Source organism: Sapajus apella, unplaced genomic scaffold (genome assembly GCF_009761245.1).
Source record: "Sapajus apella isolate SASKATOON/1434 unplaced genomic scaffold, GSC_monkey_1.0 scaffold30, whole genome shotgun sequence".
NCBI lineage: Eukaryota > Metazoa > Chordata > Mammalia > Primates > Cebidae > Sapajus > Sapajus apella.
Window position 1 is genome coordinate 2,895,477 of NW_022436970.1, and position 16,388 is coordinate 2,911,864.

General features: G+C 36.2%; 1 protein-coding gene across 4 annotated transcripts in view; it reads left to right on the forward strand.

Annotated features, from left to right (window-relative positions):
* The window catches only part of WDR7 (WD repeat domain 7), a 391,158-nt gene that overhangs the window by 183,689 nt on the left and 191,081 nt on the right, over nucleotides 1-16,388 (forward strand). For all 4 annotated transcript variants that reach the window (XM_032293871.1, XM_032293869.1, XM_032293870.1 and 1 more), the window contains one exon: nucleotides 2,731-2,844. In XM_032293871.1, the coding sequence (XP_032149762.1) occupies nucleotides 2,731-2,844 (114 nt within the window). The remainder of the gene's footprint in view (nucleotides 1-2,730; nucleotides 2,845-16,388) is intronic.

The window sequence follows — 16,388 nt, forward strand, 5'->3', positions numbered from 1 at the left end:
TGTGTGTGTGTGTGTGTGTGTGTGTGTGTGTGTGTGTGTGTGTGTGTTTTCTTGCTTTGTGGCATTGGGTAGAACTTCCAATGATAAGAGTGGTGTGACTATCTTTGCCATATTCCTGGTCAAAAACATTCAGACTTTCACCATTAAGTATGATGTTAGTTGTAGGCTTTTAGTAGATGCTCTTTATCAGGTTCCTCTGTATTTCTATTTTTCTTAGCGGTTTTTTTTTTTTTTTAAATCATGAATGGTTGTTGAATTTTGTCAAATGATATGATCAGGAATTCTGTTTTTCTTCAGCCTGTTAATATTTTGGATTATATTGATCCAATTTGGCAAATTGAATCCCTTTCATGCTGGGAATAAACCCTACTGGGTTATGGTATATAATTCTTTTCATATGTTGCTGTTGCTTTTATTTTGATAAGAATTTTTGAGACTATATTTATGAGAGATATTGGTCTGTAGTTTTCTTTGTATTTTTTTTCTGCTAAGGATTTTGTAACCCTTACTATGTTTTGGAAAGCATCAATCATAGAACCAGTTTTAGCACTGCTCCCTGGTCTTTGTGCCTGTTACTTTGAGATGTACGTGTTTGTTCCTTAAGCTCTGTTCCAAATTGGTTGAATAGTTAACTGGCACAGCACAGGAACTCTATGGAATGCTTGGTAGTGTTTATAATCAGTATTGTATGACTCTATGATTTCATGGTTATGCTGTGATGTTCTGTGGCACCTCCCACCCTATTCCCAGGAACTTAGTCCCAGGAAAGACTTGGTGATAAATTGATATTGAAGTTTGAAATCAAAAGACCTATGTCTCAATTCTGGTTCCTGAATTTAGTAGCTATATTATGTTGAGCAATTACTTAGCCTCTCTTATTAAATGAGATAAAGGTAAATGGATCCATAAACTTGTTACTACATAAATACCAGCTTTATTTTCATTGATCCCTTAGTTTTATAGGAAAGGAAAATACTAATACTGATTGTTACAATCCAAACTATTAATATTTTTTTTCAGTGTTTCTCTGATCATTTTAAATATTACAAAGTTCTAAGCAAGAAATGAGACTGAGATATTTCAAATACTTATATTGATTTAATGTGAAATGATGATTTTTGATTTTGTATTTCAGCAATATCTGTTGAGGAATGTGATGTTTACCTTATCTCCTCTTTGTAATTATTTTACTGATAGCTCTCTTTAATAAAGTAATTAATATTTTTCTAGTATATCCCCTCCTTTATGTTAAAATTAATCATATAAATCTAACAATAAAAATTCTTCTGTAAGTTAAACATTGAGTACATGTGAACACAAGGGAGCAGTGGACACGGGGCATACTTGAGGGTGGAGGCTGGTAAGTGGGTAAGGATTGAAAAACTACCTATTGGGTACTATGTTTGAGTAATGGAATAATTTGTACACTAAACCCCCACAAAATGCAATTGATGTAGCAAACCTGCACAGGTACCCCTGAGCCTAAAACAAAAGTTAAAATATTTTTGAAAACAAATCCTTATGTGAAGTGGTAGCTTTGTCATTTTTTATTTATCAGGAATCATTCTTTAGCATTATATTTAAAAGCAACTCTGAATAAGTAATGGTACTGAATGGTGTGTTTCAGCCCCCAAGTTTAAATCCTTAGAGCTTGGAACTGCCTACTGGTAGGTCCATTTCTGGATCTGTTATGGTGGTTAGTGACTAAGATTCTTCCTCTTTTGATGCCTTTGGTTAACTGGAGTCAGCAACGCTAAATTTCCCATAAATGTTTAAGTGAATGCCCCTTAGAAGAAAAGAACTCCTTGAACCAAAGAAGTGTTTTTTTTTTTTTTAATGCTTAAATGGATTATATATAGGCAATTACTGCTATACATATAAGACTATTTGGTCAGAAAGTTTAACTCCTAGAGTAACTCCTCATGGGCAGATTTGTACATTATCATGACTGAACAACATCTTTCGATAACCATGTGAAAAATCTTGATGAACCCCTTACTATCTGTTGAGAAATTGAGAAATAATGTGACAGATGCAAGTTGACAACAAATATTTATCACCAAATATGAAAGGATAGGTATGTAAGGAAATGACATTTGTGTGAGCTGACAAATTCTCAGGTGGTTTACAGAATGGAAGCTTTTGGCCTCAGAACTTCTTTGCCTGTCTGCTTTCAGTTAGCTTCTTTCATTGTGATAATTATGTGACCTCATATTGAATTTCTTCATAGAGGGAGGTGTTACACTCTTTTTGGGCAATGCATTTCAGGTCCCTTACTTAGCCCTAGAGCACAAATTCTTCTCCTGTCCTCACCTTTCCTCCCAACTTTCAAGTTATAAACTAACATTAAAAAGAAGTAAACTTTAAAAATAATCCTCACTTTCCAGAGTGTTTTCCTCTTTGTTGCATAATTGTCTAAATCAGCTAAAGTAACTGTAGCAAAAACATTGACAAGAATAAAGTAAAAAAGTGTAATACTTCAGCATCCTGTTTCTGTTTTTCCAAGATCTAGATTAAAAGTAAATATAGTATATACCCATGTACATATAGACACAAAAATAAATAGAGCACACGCAAATGTTTTCTTCATTGATTTGTATCTTTCTAATTTTGGTGAACATATATATTTTTTAATGTGTTTACATCCATTAAATAAATTAAAAATCTTTAAAATTTCTGTTGGCCTTTTCATGTTTTAAAATGAAACCTTGCGATTCACATTTGTTTTAGCTGGAGTCACATCAGAAGCCATGCAGACTATCACCACTGCTCCTGATGCCTCAGGGCCTGAAGCCAAAGTCCAGGAGGAAGAACATGACCTTGTTGATGATGACATCACCACTGGTAAGCACAGACATCTTTAACATCTGGTTGGAGCTTTGTTTGACATTGCAAAATGTTTTCTAGATTATTTGTGGTGAGATTAAGTATTTTGATGGAAAGGATGGAAACTTGTATTGCTGGTGTATTTAGTTTTATGAAACTGTTTAGTGTCCTTTTTGATCTTGAGGTGAAAAGAAGTGGAACTGTTTGGTCCAGGTTTGCTCATTGTAGCTATAACAATGAACCTGCTAGCTGTGCACTTGTTTTCTGGAGACCTTTTAATTCAGAGGCTGCGATCATTACTAAAGCCTTGGCATTCGTAGAGGAATATACTCATTAAGTTTTAAAGATTTTGCAACTATCAGGTAAAATAAAGAATACTAAAATTTAATCACAGTATCTACAATATAGGCTATATAAGAAAACTTACTCTTTATACCTATGCTATAGAAATGAATGCTGCTTTTTAAAAGTTATTTACTTAGGATACTGAACATTCTTACTGTATTACCTTTCACTTAAAGTGAAATTTAGGTGAAAAACATAAAGCAAATTTTAGGAAACTCACACACTATAAATGTTTAGCCTATCTTTTTATACTCATAAACCAGTTTCAATTACTGCATCTCTCAAATGCATTCAGCTCAATTTCTTTGAATGCACAGAGGATAGAAACAACCTAGTATAAATGCTTTTATTGGTATTAAAAATAATAAGCTTTTGTTTTGGGTTTGGATGGTTAAAAGTTAAAATTTGATTATGAAGTGTACACTTGTTGTGAAGCAACAAATATTTAATAGTAATCAATAATTTAGAAAGAAGCATGCCCAGAAAATTTTTCAACAAAAATTAAAGGGAGGGCCAGACACAGTGGCTCACACCTGTAAGCCCAGCACTTTGGGAAGCCAAGGCAGGTGGATCACCTGAGGTCAGCAGTTCAAGACCAGCCTGGCCAATATGGCAAAACCCTGTCTCTACTAAAACAAATACAAAATACAAAAATTAGCCAGGTGTGGTGGTAATGAAAATACAAAAATTAGCCAGGTGTGGTGGCAGGTGCCTGTAATCCCAGCTACTCAAGAGGCTGAGGCAGGAGAATCACTTGACCTGGGAGGTGGAGGTTGCAATGAACAGAGATGGCACCCTTGCCCTCTAGCCTGAGTGACAGAGCAAGACTCTCTCAAATTTAAAAAAAAAAAAGGGGGGGGAGGGAGCAAGCTTCCTTCCGTCCTTCCGTCCCTCCCTCCTTCCTCCCCGTCTCCCTCCTCCCCGTCTCCCTCCTCCCCGTCTCCCTCCTCCCTGTCCCTCCTCCCTGTCCCTCCTCCCTCGTCCCTCCCCCTACCCCTTCTTCCCTCCCCCTTCTCTCCTCCCCTTCCCCTCTCTCCTCCCCTTTCCCCTCTCCCTCCTCCCCCTCCCCTCTCCCTCCTCCCCCCTTCTCCCCCTCACCCTCTCTCATCTTCCCTCCTTCCCTCTCTCTTCCTCCCTCCTCCTCCCCTCTTTTTCTCCCTCCCACCCTTCCTCTCTCCCTCCCTCCCTCTCTCTCTCCCTCTCCCTCTCTCTCTCCCTCCCCCTCCCTCCCTCTCTCCCTCTCCTTCCTGTCCTGTCCTGCATCTCATCCTGAATCACATCCCATCCGTCTTTCTGTCTGTCCTTCCACCTTGTCTTGTCTTTTCTTTCTTCTGTGTTAGGCAGGTTACTGTTGCTACCTCAATGCTTTTAAATTTTTTTTCCCTGGGAAGGAGAAAGCCTGAGATCTCCTTTGAACATTTACACAGTATATATTTAAATAGCCTTGTGTCACTGCTGCCTAATATTGCCAAACTTGGGAAACATCTGATTTTCAATAAAAATGAGATGATGGTGGTGTCTATTACTTACTTTACAATTCTTTTTAATGTATAAGTTCATTGTTGAAAAATATCCAACCTAAATATGAACAATTTCAGGAACTTCTAACTTTTCTGAAAGTCATTTAGCACTTTACAGTTATGATGTTTGTTTTAATAGCCACTAAAGGAAATTATTTTATTTGTAGATTTTTAAACTAGTCTGTTTTATTCAGTTGTCACTGCTTTTCATACTGTTCTGTTTTTCATTATGTTTTAATTCCCTGTAAAGTTTAAAGAACTTCTAATCTATAAAAAGTAGTTGTTTAAGTTATAGCAAACATAAATTTGCCTTTACAATAGTAGAATAACTTAATTTGCATTCTGGAGTAAAAGCTGAATTTTTGAGCAGTCAAATAAGCATTATTAGATCAGTACATTGAAATTTTGAATTACGCACTACCAAAGACATGAGATAGCATTCTAGTATATGATTTTTTAATTTTAGTTTTAGCAAAATCAAGAAGCTAAGAATGCAAATCTAGTTTGAAGAGTCAATTAATGGTACATACACTATATTTTAATCTAAGTTTGGTTAAACATATGTGACAAATGTCTTTTATCAGTTGATTTATTCATTTTATGTCATGGGTACTAGAGGCAAGAATGTTCAATATTGGAAGAACACAAATAACTAAAAAAACGGCTTCCTTACCATGTTGTCAAAGCAAGTAGCATGTTGGAGTCTAGATCGTTTGGGTTACCTTTAGATTGTGTGACTTGATTAAGCTGTGGTAGAGATTTTTGTGAGGGTTTAGAAGAAAACCATATTCTTTTCATTGACTAGAATCCTATAGAAATTGCATTATGAAAAATATGGTAGATGCATTGAGAGAAATGTGATTCAAGCACAATAATCTTATTTGGGGGTAACCAGTGTTGTAGAGAGCCAGTACTACAAAGAGGAAAGCCGGCTGGTGCAGCCGTGCAGATGATTTTTCCAGTTATTTTAAAGGAATTGTTCTAATATTTCTTCATAAAATAAGTAGAAATTACATCATGACGGGTATTTGCCTGCATTTTCAGGGAATTCTTATTTGAAAGCTATAGCTAGGTTAATGTGTGTAGTTGTATTACTTATATTATTGTAGTAATCTGGGTCTTAATTCCTAGAAAAAGTCTGAGCAAGATAACAATTAAAATATGAGGTATAATTTGATGCTTTCACTAAAGGCAGAATGCTTTTTGAAATTTTTCTTTTGGGTACAAATGAGTTTAGGCATGAATGCTGTCTTACGACACTTGAATCTGAGCCTAGTAGCCTTTGTTAGCATTTGCCTTATAAAAGTAAAAAAGCATGGATTAAGCTGTACAAGTGTTGGCTGTGATCAATTGGAACTAATTAAATTTATTTGAAACGAAGAATCTTAACTGGAAGAGAACAGCTGCAAAGACTAGGAGGAAAAAAATTGGGTCTTGATTGATACAATTGAAATTTTCACTCTCATTTAAAAATATGCTACAGCTTCTTTCTCTATCTCCTTTTAAAGCTAATGTCTATTGATCAGCTCTACCAAGTAACGCCAGTGTGCCTGGGTCAACACTACTCAGTTTTACTTAGTGTTCTGTCTTGAGGTTCATCAAATTCTTTCCTTTAACCATATGCTTTAAATCATATATCATAGACATATTAGGTGCCTTGGTGGATTAATAGTGTTTTATATGGAGATATATTAAAACCTATTTTACATTTTTATATTCTACAATATGCATGGGAAATGTGCTTTTCAATGACATTGCTTTAGGATATTCTGTATATTTAGAATCTGTTTTAACAATAGTAATAGAATTTAAAATAAAAACAGTAGCACTTCTAGATTATAATTTGAGTCATAAGAATAGTACTGTTTACCAGTGTTTTGCTTTTATGTGTGTACTTTTATTTCCAATATTATAACTTAATTGCTGTGTTGATATATAACCAATACTTATAAATAACACATTCCTACTTATGTTATTAATAGGTCATAATTATACTAATGCAGTAAATCTCACTAAAGTTGTCATACATATAAAAAATTTTTGTTAATCTAATCTAATTTTTTTAAAGGAGACCTTTGTGTGACTTAGTTAATTTTGCTTTATGTGTCTTTTATCATGGTATAGTATAGCATTCTGATTCAGGGTGAAGTGATAACACCCTCTAAATATAATCTTACCTTAATTGCAGGCTGAACAGAAGTTTGGTAGGTTTTAAGAAAGTCCCTATATTCTTCTGAGGGTCATATTTTGGTGTCCTACCTCTCAATACAGCAAGGACACAAACTGACCAAAACAATGATAAAGGGTCAAGAGGCATTGACACTGTCAAAAAGGACACCTTGGTACAGATCAGCACAGTTGACAGATTCAGGTGTGGTGGTGCGCACCTGTGGTTCCAACTACTTGGGAGGCTGAGCTGGGAGGATCACTTGAGCTCAGGAGGCTGAGGCTACAGTGAGCCATCTTCACACGAGCGCACTCCTTCATGGGTGACAGAGCAAGAATCTGTCTCAAAAAAAAAAAAAAGGAAAAGAGAAAACTGGGCTCATGCTATCCTCTCACCTCAAACTCCTGAATAGCTGGGACTACAGGTATCCTACTGTGTCCATCTAATCTCACTATTTAAAATGGAAATTTGTTATTCTAAATTTAGACCAAGAGATTATCTCCTTTAGGGAAAAAATCACCATGTATTCATTCTTTAAGTTTTCAAACATTATTTAGGACTGTTGTGATATAGTAATAGAAGTATTTTAATAATTAAACATTCATTTCTTTGCATACCTGTAAATTTTCATTGTTTTGTCCAGCTTTTTGAAGTCATCAGTATAAAACTGACACATTAATATGTTTATACACTAAAGTCACCATCTCTATTGTTTTAAGATGAAGCTGAAAAGGACGTCTAGTCTGAGACTAAATATTGATTTGTGCATTTAACTGCTTACTAAGGTCCTATTCATGAGATGTTTTTACATTTGTTCTGAATGAAAGATAAGAAATTTACTTTTAAAGTACAGATAAGCTCCAAAGAATAGAAGATATTATGTATTCAGAAATAGGACATTGTTTTCTAGCCAGGAGTCAGAGGCTATGTAATTTGTAAACTAGAATAAGACACTTCCACCTGCACCCTCTGCCTTTCTCACTCTTTAACTTACATTGAACAGTCTAAAAAGTAGTCTAGATGTATGTGAACTTTAAGTCACTTTTTCTGAATTATCACTACCCTTGCTTTTGCTTTTGACTTCAGAATGTTAGCTACTACAAAATATGTCAGTTTACTATATTAAGGCTCTTAGCACATATAAATTACTAAAGCCGTGGGTTTTTTTTTCCTCTGCAGTTTTCATGAAAACAGATACTAAGAAAAATAAGAGTGTAAATTTTATAGTTTTCTGAGTGAAGTATGTCATTTCAAATAATTTATCTTTTTGTCCTTTTTTAAAAAATCTGGGAGAATAAACCGTATGTTAAAATATTCCTTTCTTGTTTAGTGTTTAAGGCTTAGCTTTAGTTTGTGTTGAAGGATAAGTAGAATGTTCCTAAAAACAGTATTTGAGAAAGTTTTTGACATGACTATTAAAATACAGAAAAAAATGATGCTGTATAAAACTGAGGTATACTTTCTTTTCTCATATTTTCTCTCTGGGTGATTTACTTTTTCTATTCTTTGGTTTTAACTACCACTTGTGTGTTAATGACCGTCAATCAAATCTGTATCTCCAACCTAGCCTTCTTTTTTCAGCATCGGATTCATGTCATCCTGCCTGAGTGTCTTGTAGAAACCTAAATACCAAGTGCAAAAGAAGCTATAGGCCAGGTGCAGTGGCTTGTGCCTGTAATCCCAGCACTTTGGGAGGCTGAAGTGTGCGGATCATCTGAGGTCAGGAGTTGGAGACCAGCCTGGCGTACATATAGTGTAACTCTAACTCTACTAAAAAATAAAAAAATTATTTGTATTTATAGTGGTGGCAGGTGCCTTTAATCCCAGCTTTTTGGGAGACTGAGGCAGGAAAATTGCTTGAACTCAGGAGGCAGAAATTGCAGCAGGCTAAGATCATGTCACTGCATTCCAGCCTGGGTGACAGAGCAAGACTCTGTCTCTGAAAAACAAAAAAGAAACAAAAAGGAGCTATATTTATTCCTAAACCCTCATCTCCTTTCATATGTGTACCTCAGTTAAAGGCGCATCGCTGATGGTACCATTACTTACCTGACAACTCAAACTTGAAGCGCGAGAAAAATCCATTTTAACAGTGTCCATATAGAGTTGGTATAAGTTCTTGTAAAATGTGCTTCTTAAATATCTCAGTGTTTTTTGTCTTCTCTGTTTCCACAGAGAATACCTAGATCCAGACTTGAGTTTTTTCTTCTGCAGATTATCGTTCTTCCAGAAGAAAAATCATTCTCTATCGTCTACATTCTCCTGCTGTCATCCTGGTCGTGTCTTCTATGACGTTAAGAGTTTCAGAAGCCAGTTCATCACCCTTCACCCTCATTTACAGCTACTTAATGACTCCCCATTGATTATAGCCCCAAATCTAAATACCTTGGTGAGATATCTAGGGTTCTTCAAGGACTGACTTACAGCTCTGATGTCATCAGCTAAAGCAATACTTAACCTCATTTCCCAGGGTACCCTGCTGTTTTGTGATTTGTACTTTGCATGTGCCCCTCCATCTCCATCTGGCTGACATGCTCTTAACTCTCACATATGGGATGAAATTCCAAGAATTCCTCTCAAATTCAGCTTGAGCGTCATCTTCATGAATCCTGTCTGGATTCTGATATATCTTCCTGTTCGTTGTACACACACTGCTCTTGAAGCTTAATAATATGTAGCAATAATGACATCTGTAATTCTGTTCAGTAATCATTTCACTTGGTCTTTGTGAGTCATATGTGGGCGTGTGACTTTTACCTTCTTGTATGTCCAGCACTAGAAGAGCTGGTACATAGCATCTTCTCAATAAATGTTTATTGAGTGAATGATTGAATTAATCCATAAGATTACTCATATTTCAAGTAGCACTTATATACTATGTATTTACCTAAATATATTTGCTATATTCTTCCTATACTTAAATAGTTTATAACTCCTTCACCCTACCACCTATCTTCTTAGTGAGTATTTAAATGGCTCAAAAAATCTTGGTAACACATTAATGAGGGGATGTAGGCTTATTTATAGATAAATTGTCTCTTGATATTATGAAAATGAGACTGGGAACACATCTAAGAACATAATTAGCTTTACCAAATTAGTCACTATTGTTTCTGTTTCAAAGTTCAGCTTTTTCTCTTGGAAGAAAATATGTCTTCAGAATTAGGAGAAGAATGTGATACATTTAAATAAGAAAAGATAGGGGGAAAATACCTGGAACAAATATGTTTTTAACTTATCTTAATGAGCAGGTGGAAGGTGAGACATGCTATTGAAATTGCACAAGCAGAGAGCTAGACCCTTAGAGAACTCTGAGTCCCTTTCTGTAGTCTGCCTGGGCCCTTTCAGGTTTGGTAGACAGTGGAGATGTACTTGTGGATGATGGTCCCAGTTTCTTAGAAGTCTGGAAATCCCTGTTTGGTTGCTGCCTCTTCAGTCACTCTTGTCTTCCTTGCTCAGATAGCTGTGCCTCCTCATTTCTGGGATAGATTTCTGTCAGTGAAACCCAAAGTCTTTAATCAACTGTTGTCTTGGCACCAAATCTTTCATAACACAATTTTCCAATAAGGGCATTTTTATTTTTGTATGTGCATCTAAAGATTGTAATATTTTTGCAAGGGGTTTAGGCAAATAAGTAGGAATTAACGGCATCTTTGCAAACTTATGAAAAAGAACACATTGCAAAATCAAGGATATAAAGAAGTAATGATCTCGGTGACTTAGCAGCATTTATTGAGTACCTAATATGTGTCGGACTGGCTCTGTGCTCTTTAAATCCTCACACAATTCGTGTGATGTCTTCATCCTCGCTTCCGTTTTACAGGAGGAGATGAGGCACAGAATGGTAAAGTCACTTGCCACATAAAAGCCACAGATAGGAAATGGCCAAAGTCAGAATTTGAAGCTGGGCGATTGCTTCTAGATCTTTTGCTTTTAAAACGAAGTAATTTGTTCAAAATCAGGTCATTTATAAACCTTACAAGAGAAAGAAACACATGTATTGATTATGACTTGTTGTTTTCTTTTTGTGTCATGTAGAAACATATTTTAATTTTTAATATACTTTTTATCAGTACAAAGAAATGTTTGAAATGTGAAGAAAATACTTTGTTTTCTTAAAAGATAAACATAGGTACTCTGTATATGAAGATAATTTTATATATTGTCTAGATAAACTAGAAATTCTACTTCATGTTCATATAAAACCACACACATAAATACACCAACACGTAAACAGTATTAGATCAGAAAGGCTTAAGGTTTGAGTTTCACATTGACTAGTATATATTTCTTTTGCTAAATTTAGACCAAATAGGAAAAAAAGCAGAAATACTAAGTTGGATAATAATGTAGGTGCTACATTGGGGTTGGAGGAGGGCAGGTGTGTGGTAGAGGGAAGCCATCCCTGTGAGTGAATAACCCTCAGGATGAACTCAAAGTTTGGCCTTTTGTGAGCAGTGTAATAATACCTCATGGATAAGAATGAATTGCATTAGATTGTGGCACGCTATTATATATCTGTATATGACATGAATTGCCCTTATAATTAATATCAAACCCATATGACCAAAAGTTGTAATTCACAAAAGTAATGACAACAGTGTCTCATAATTCACAGACTTTATGTCATACCTGTGAATGATTGTTTTTACTGTACAAACCATGTTAAAGGGGAAAACAGGTTTTAAAATGGATGTCTGGCTCTGAGGACCCTTTCTTCCTGATACTTCATAGTCATTTTTAATACACCAAAAGATAATTAAATTTACTAACATCTGTGTGTTTGCCCATGATTTCTTGGTTTAAAATCAGATGTCAAGCATAAAGGCTTTCACTCTTGACTTGAAGTTTTAAATTGCAGATGAAAGGTAATACCTAATATTTGAAGTGAAGATGAACCTGAATGTGTTTTCTCCTCATGTAACATACTGGAGGAAGAGGTAGTCCTCACTCATAGGTAGGATAAAGATTGAGAGTATTTTCTCATCCTTTTTTGTTATAACTATTTATCCTAAATAAAGATGGATGAATTAAATCCAATGTGAAAGGATTCAGGGAATCTGAACCAGCTACTCTTTCTTTCTTTGCCCTTTCTGTAAATGTATTTTTTCAGGTGTTTTAATACCACTGAAAAGTAGTATAAGGTATATTCAGTTTTATTCAGTAAAACGTTAATAAGTGCTTTATTTCTTCTATCAGCACATTCTCTGGAGGATTTAATAAAGCAAGCCTCTGGATGAGAAACTGATGATCAGATTTTAGATATGTCTTCACACAAGTGCACAGATGACATACATATGCATATTCTCTGTAGATAGGAGAATTCAGAGTACAGGGCTTAGTTAATGGCAGGAGTTATGTAAGAGGTAAGACTGCACTTATTGTAGAAGTGCAGAGACATGGGAAAAGCTATCGAGCTCAAGCACAAAGGGATGTAGCCAGTGCAGTCCATCAACATTTTTCAACCCTCTTCTGTCTCTTTAACAATCAACCCTGCTTTAAAGTAACATACAGTACAGAATGTAAAATCAGCTAACTTCCAAACTAACATGACAGTAGATCCTCCCTCCTTGATGATAGAGCCAGTCTGTCCGCTTTAGGCAAGGCTGTTCTTCTCACTCTCCAAGCCAGAATGAGCTGGAAATAAGCAGAAGGTATGTTTCTTCCCTTGGTCCTGTCTTCCCATGCTTTCTTTCTAGTTCTGTTACAAGCAAGAGGAAGACAAAGAAGAGAGATCCTCACTGTGGTGTAAGACAGTGCAGGATGGAAAGACTGGGAAAAACATTAAAAATACTCAGTTGTCATGAGAAGTGTGAAGGCAACACAGAAGTTTTAAGTTCATTTTTCCTTATGATCTCGTAAACTGCATCTCAGGGTAATGGAAACTTGCTGCAGTGATAACAGAATCACTCTTGGTTAATTTTGAAAAAGGAAATGTGGAGAATAAAAATCTGTAGATGGACAAGTCTTTGTTTTTTTTAAAATGGGGAAAATTGGATCCAAGCAGCTCTAAATTGGTTAGTGTACTGTCCACATATACCAGAAGTCTGCAGCAAATTACTAAATAGGATTTGGGAGCACTTAGAAGAAAAAGTGAGAAGCAGTACAGGTGCCCCGAGCCTTACGACACTCTCAAATTTTATCAGTGTTTCAGCTGCGTTGATTTTGTTGCCCTCCATCATCTAAAATAATTTTGATGTTTTGGTGTAAAATGTATACGATTCATCATAAAATGACATTTATACTCTTTTGTGGGTTTTCACTACACACAGTACACAATTGAATGGGTCATTCTTCTGATAGTGGAATGCTATCCTTCATGTTGAATTTGGTTCTTTTAAAATTTTGGTTTGGCATTACTTGTTACTGTCATTCTTGCTCAAGCATCCTTGCTAATGCCCTCCTCATTTTCTCATGATGAATCAGTTGACTTATGAATTAGGGAAGGGGATCTCTAAAAAACAGGAAGAGGTCTGTAAAGAAAATTGCAGCCATAGAGCCCATGTCAGTTCAGCATGTCACTAGTAACAGTCACCCCCATTGTGCTACTCCAGATCATCTCTGGGTGGTGCACTGTACGTCTTTGATTCTTGTGATACTGAAGGTGTCTGACTCACTCGTATATATTTGTGTGGAAGTTTTTGCGGGTTCCCTTAAACAAATGCTATTTCAGAGGGTATGTGGCTTGCTGTCCCAGCATACTTTTTACTGTTAAATGTGAGGAAAGTGGTATTCATTCTGTGTACCTTAGTGGGATATCTGACAGATGACTGCCACTGTAGAAGCATGATCTTCAGTGTAGCCAGATTAAACTTTGTACATCAACCCTGCCTGGGAGAGTTCCTGTAGGAGTTCATGATACAGTGGATATCAGAGATTGGAGATCAACTTAATGAAATAAAGCATGAAGACAAAATTAGAGAAAAAAGAATGAAAAGGAATGAACAAAAAGCCTCCAAGAAATATGGGACCATGTGTAAAGACCAAACCTATGTTTGATTAGTGTACCTGAAAGTGACAGGGAGAATGGAACCAAGTTGGAAAACACACTTTGGGATATTACCTAGGAGAACTTCCCCAACCTAGCAAGACAGACCAACATTCAAGTTCAGGAAATAGAATACCACAAAGATACTCCTTGAGAAGAGCAACCCCAAGACACATAATCGTCAGTTTCACCAAGGGTGAAAATTGAAGGAACTAATATTAAGGGCAGTCAGAGAGAAAGGTCCACAAAGGGAAGCCCCTCAGACTAACCAGCGGATCTCTCTGCAGAAACCCTACATGCCAGAAGAGAATGGGACCAATATTCAACGTTCTTAGAAGAATTTTAAACCCAGAATTTTATATCCAGCCAAACTAAGCTTCATAAGTGAAGGAGAAGTAAAATCCTTTACAGACAAGCAAATGCTGAGGGATTTTGTCACCACCAGGTCTGCCTGACAAGAGCTCCTGAAGGAAACACTAAATATGGAAAGGAAAAAATCAGTACCAGCCACTGCAAAAACATACCAAAACGTAAAGACCATCAACACTATGAAGAAACTGCATCAACTAATGGGCAAAATAACCAGCTAGCATCATAATGACAGGATCAAGTTTACCCATAACAATATTAGTCTTAAATGTAAATGGGCTAAATGCCCCAATTAAAAGATGCAGTCTGGTAAGCTGGATAGTCAAGACCCATCTCACATGTGAAGACACACGTAGCCTCAAAATAAAAGGATGGAGGAATATTTACGAAGCAAATGGAAAGCAAAAAGGTGTTGCAATCTTAGTCTCTGATAAAACAGACTTTAAACCAATAAAGATCAAAAAGACAGAAGGGCATTACATAAAGATAAAGGGATCAATGCAACAAGAATAGCTAACTATCCTAAATATATATGCACCCAAAACAGGAGCATCCAGATTCATAAAGCAAGTTCTTAGAGACCCACAAAGAGACTTAGACTCCCACAGCGGGAGACTTTAACACCCCACTGTTGATATTAGATCAATGAGACACAAAATCTACAAGGATATTCAGGACTTGAACTCAGCTCTGGACTAAGTGGACATAGTAGACATCTACAAAACTCTCTACCCCAAATCAACAGAATATACATTCTTCTTAGCACCACATAGCACTTATTCTAAAATTGACCACATAATTGGAAGTAAAACACTCCTTAGTAAATGCAAAAGAACAAAAATCATAAACAGTCTCTTGTACCACAGTGCAATCAAATTAGAACTCAGGATTAAGAAATTCACTAAAAACTGTGCAACTACATGGAAACTGAACAACATGCTCCTGAATGACTACTGGGTAAATAATGAAATTAAGGCCAAAGTAAATATGTTATTTGAAGCCAATGAAGACAGAGACATAACGTACCAGAATCTCTGGGACATGGCTAAAGCAGTGTGTAAGAGGGAAATTTGTAATACTAAATGCCTAAAGGAAAAAGCTGGAAACATCTAAAATTGACACCCTAATATCACAATTAAAAGAACTAGAGAAGCAAGAGCAAACAGATTCAAAAGCTAGCAGAAGACAAGAAATAACTAAGGTCAGAGCAGAACTAAAGGAAATAGAGACACGAAAAACCCTTCAAAGAATCGATGAAAAAAACCAGGAGCTGGTTTTTTAACAAAATTAGATAAACCACTAGCCAGAATAATAAGAGAAGAATTAAATAGAATAAAAATGATAAAGGGGATATTACCAGTGATTCCACAGAAATACAAACTATTCTCAGAATACTATAACCGCCTCTATGCAAATAAACTAGAAAATCTAGCAGAAATGGATAAAGTCCTGGACACATACATCCTCCCAAGACTAATCTGGGAAGAAGTTGGATCCCTGGATAGACCAATACGTTCTGAAATTGAGGCAGTAACGAATAGTCTACCAACCAAAAAAAGCCCAGGACCAGACAAATTCATAGCCGAATTCTACCAGAGGTACAAAGAAGAGCTGATAACATTCTTTCTGAAACTATTCCAACCAATAGAAAAAGAGGGACTCTTCCCTAACTCATTTTATGAGGTTTGGTATCATTCTGATACTAAAACCTGGCAGAGACACAACAAAAGAAAATTTCAGGCCAGTATCCCTGATGAACATGGCTGCCAAAATCGTCAATAAAATACTGGCAAACCAAATCCAGCAGCACATTAAAAAGCATGTCCACCACCACCAAGCTGACTTCATCCCTGGAATGCAAGACTGGTTCAACATTTGCAAATTAGTAAACATAATCCATCACATAAACAGAACCATGATGGAAACCACATGATTATCTCAATAGATGTAGAAAAGGCCTTTGATAAAATTCAACACCCCTTCATGCTAAAAACTCAAACTTGGTATTGATGGAATGTATCTAAAAATAAGAGCTGTTTATGACAATCCCAGAGCCAGTATCACATAGAATGGGCAAAAGCTGGAAGCATTCCCTTTGGAAACCAGCACAAAACAAGGATGCCCACTCTCACCACCTCTGTTTAACACAGTATTGGAAGTTTTGGCCAGGGCA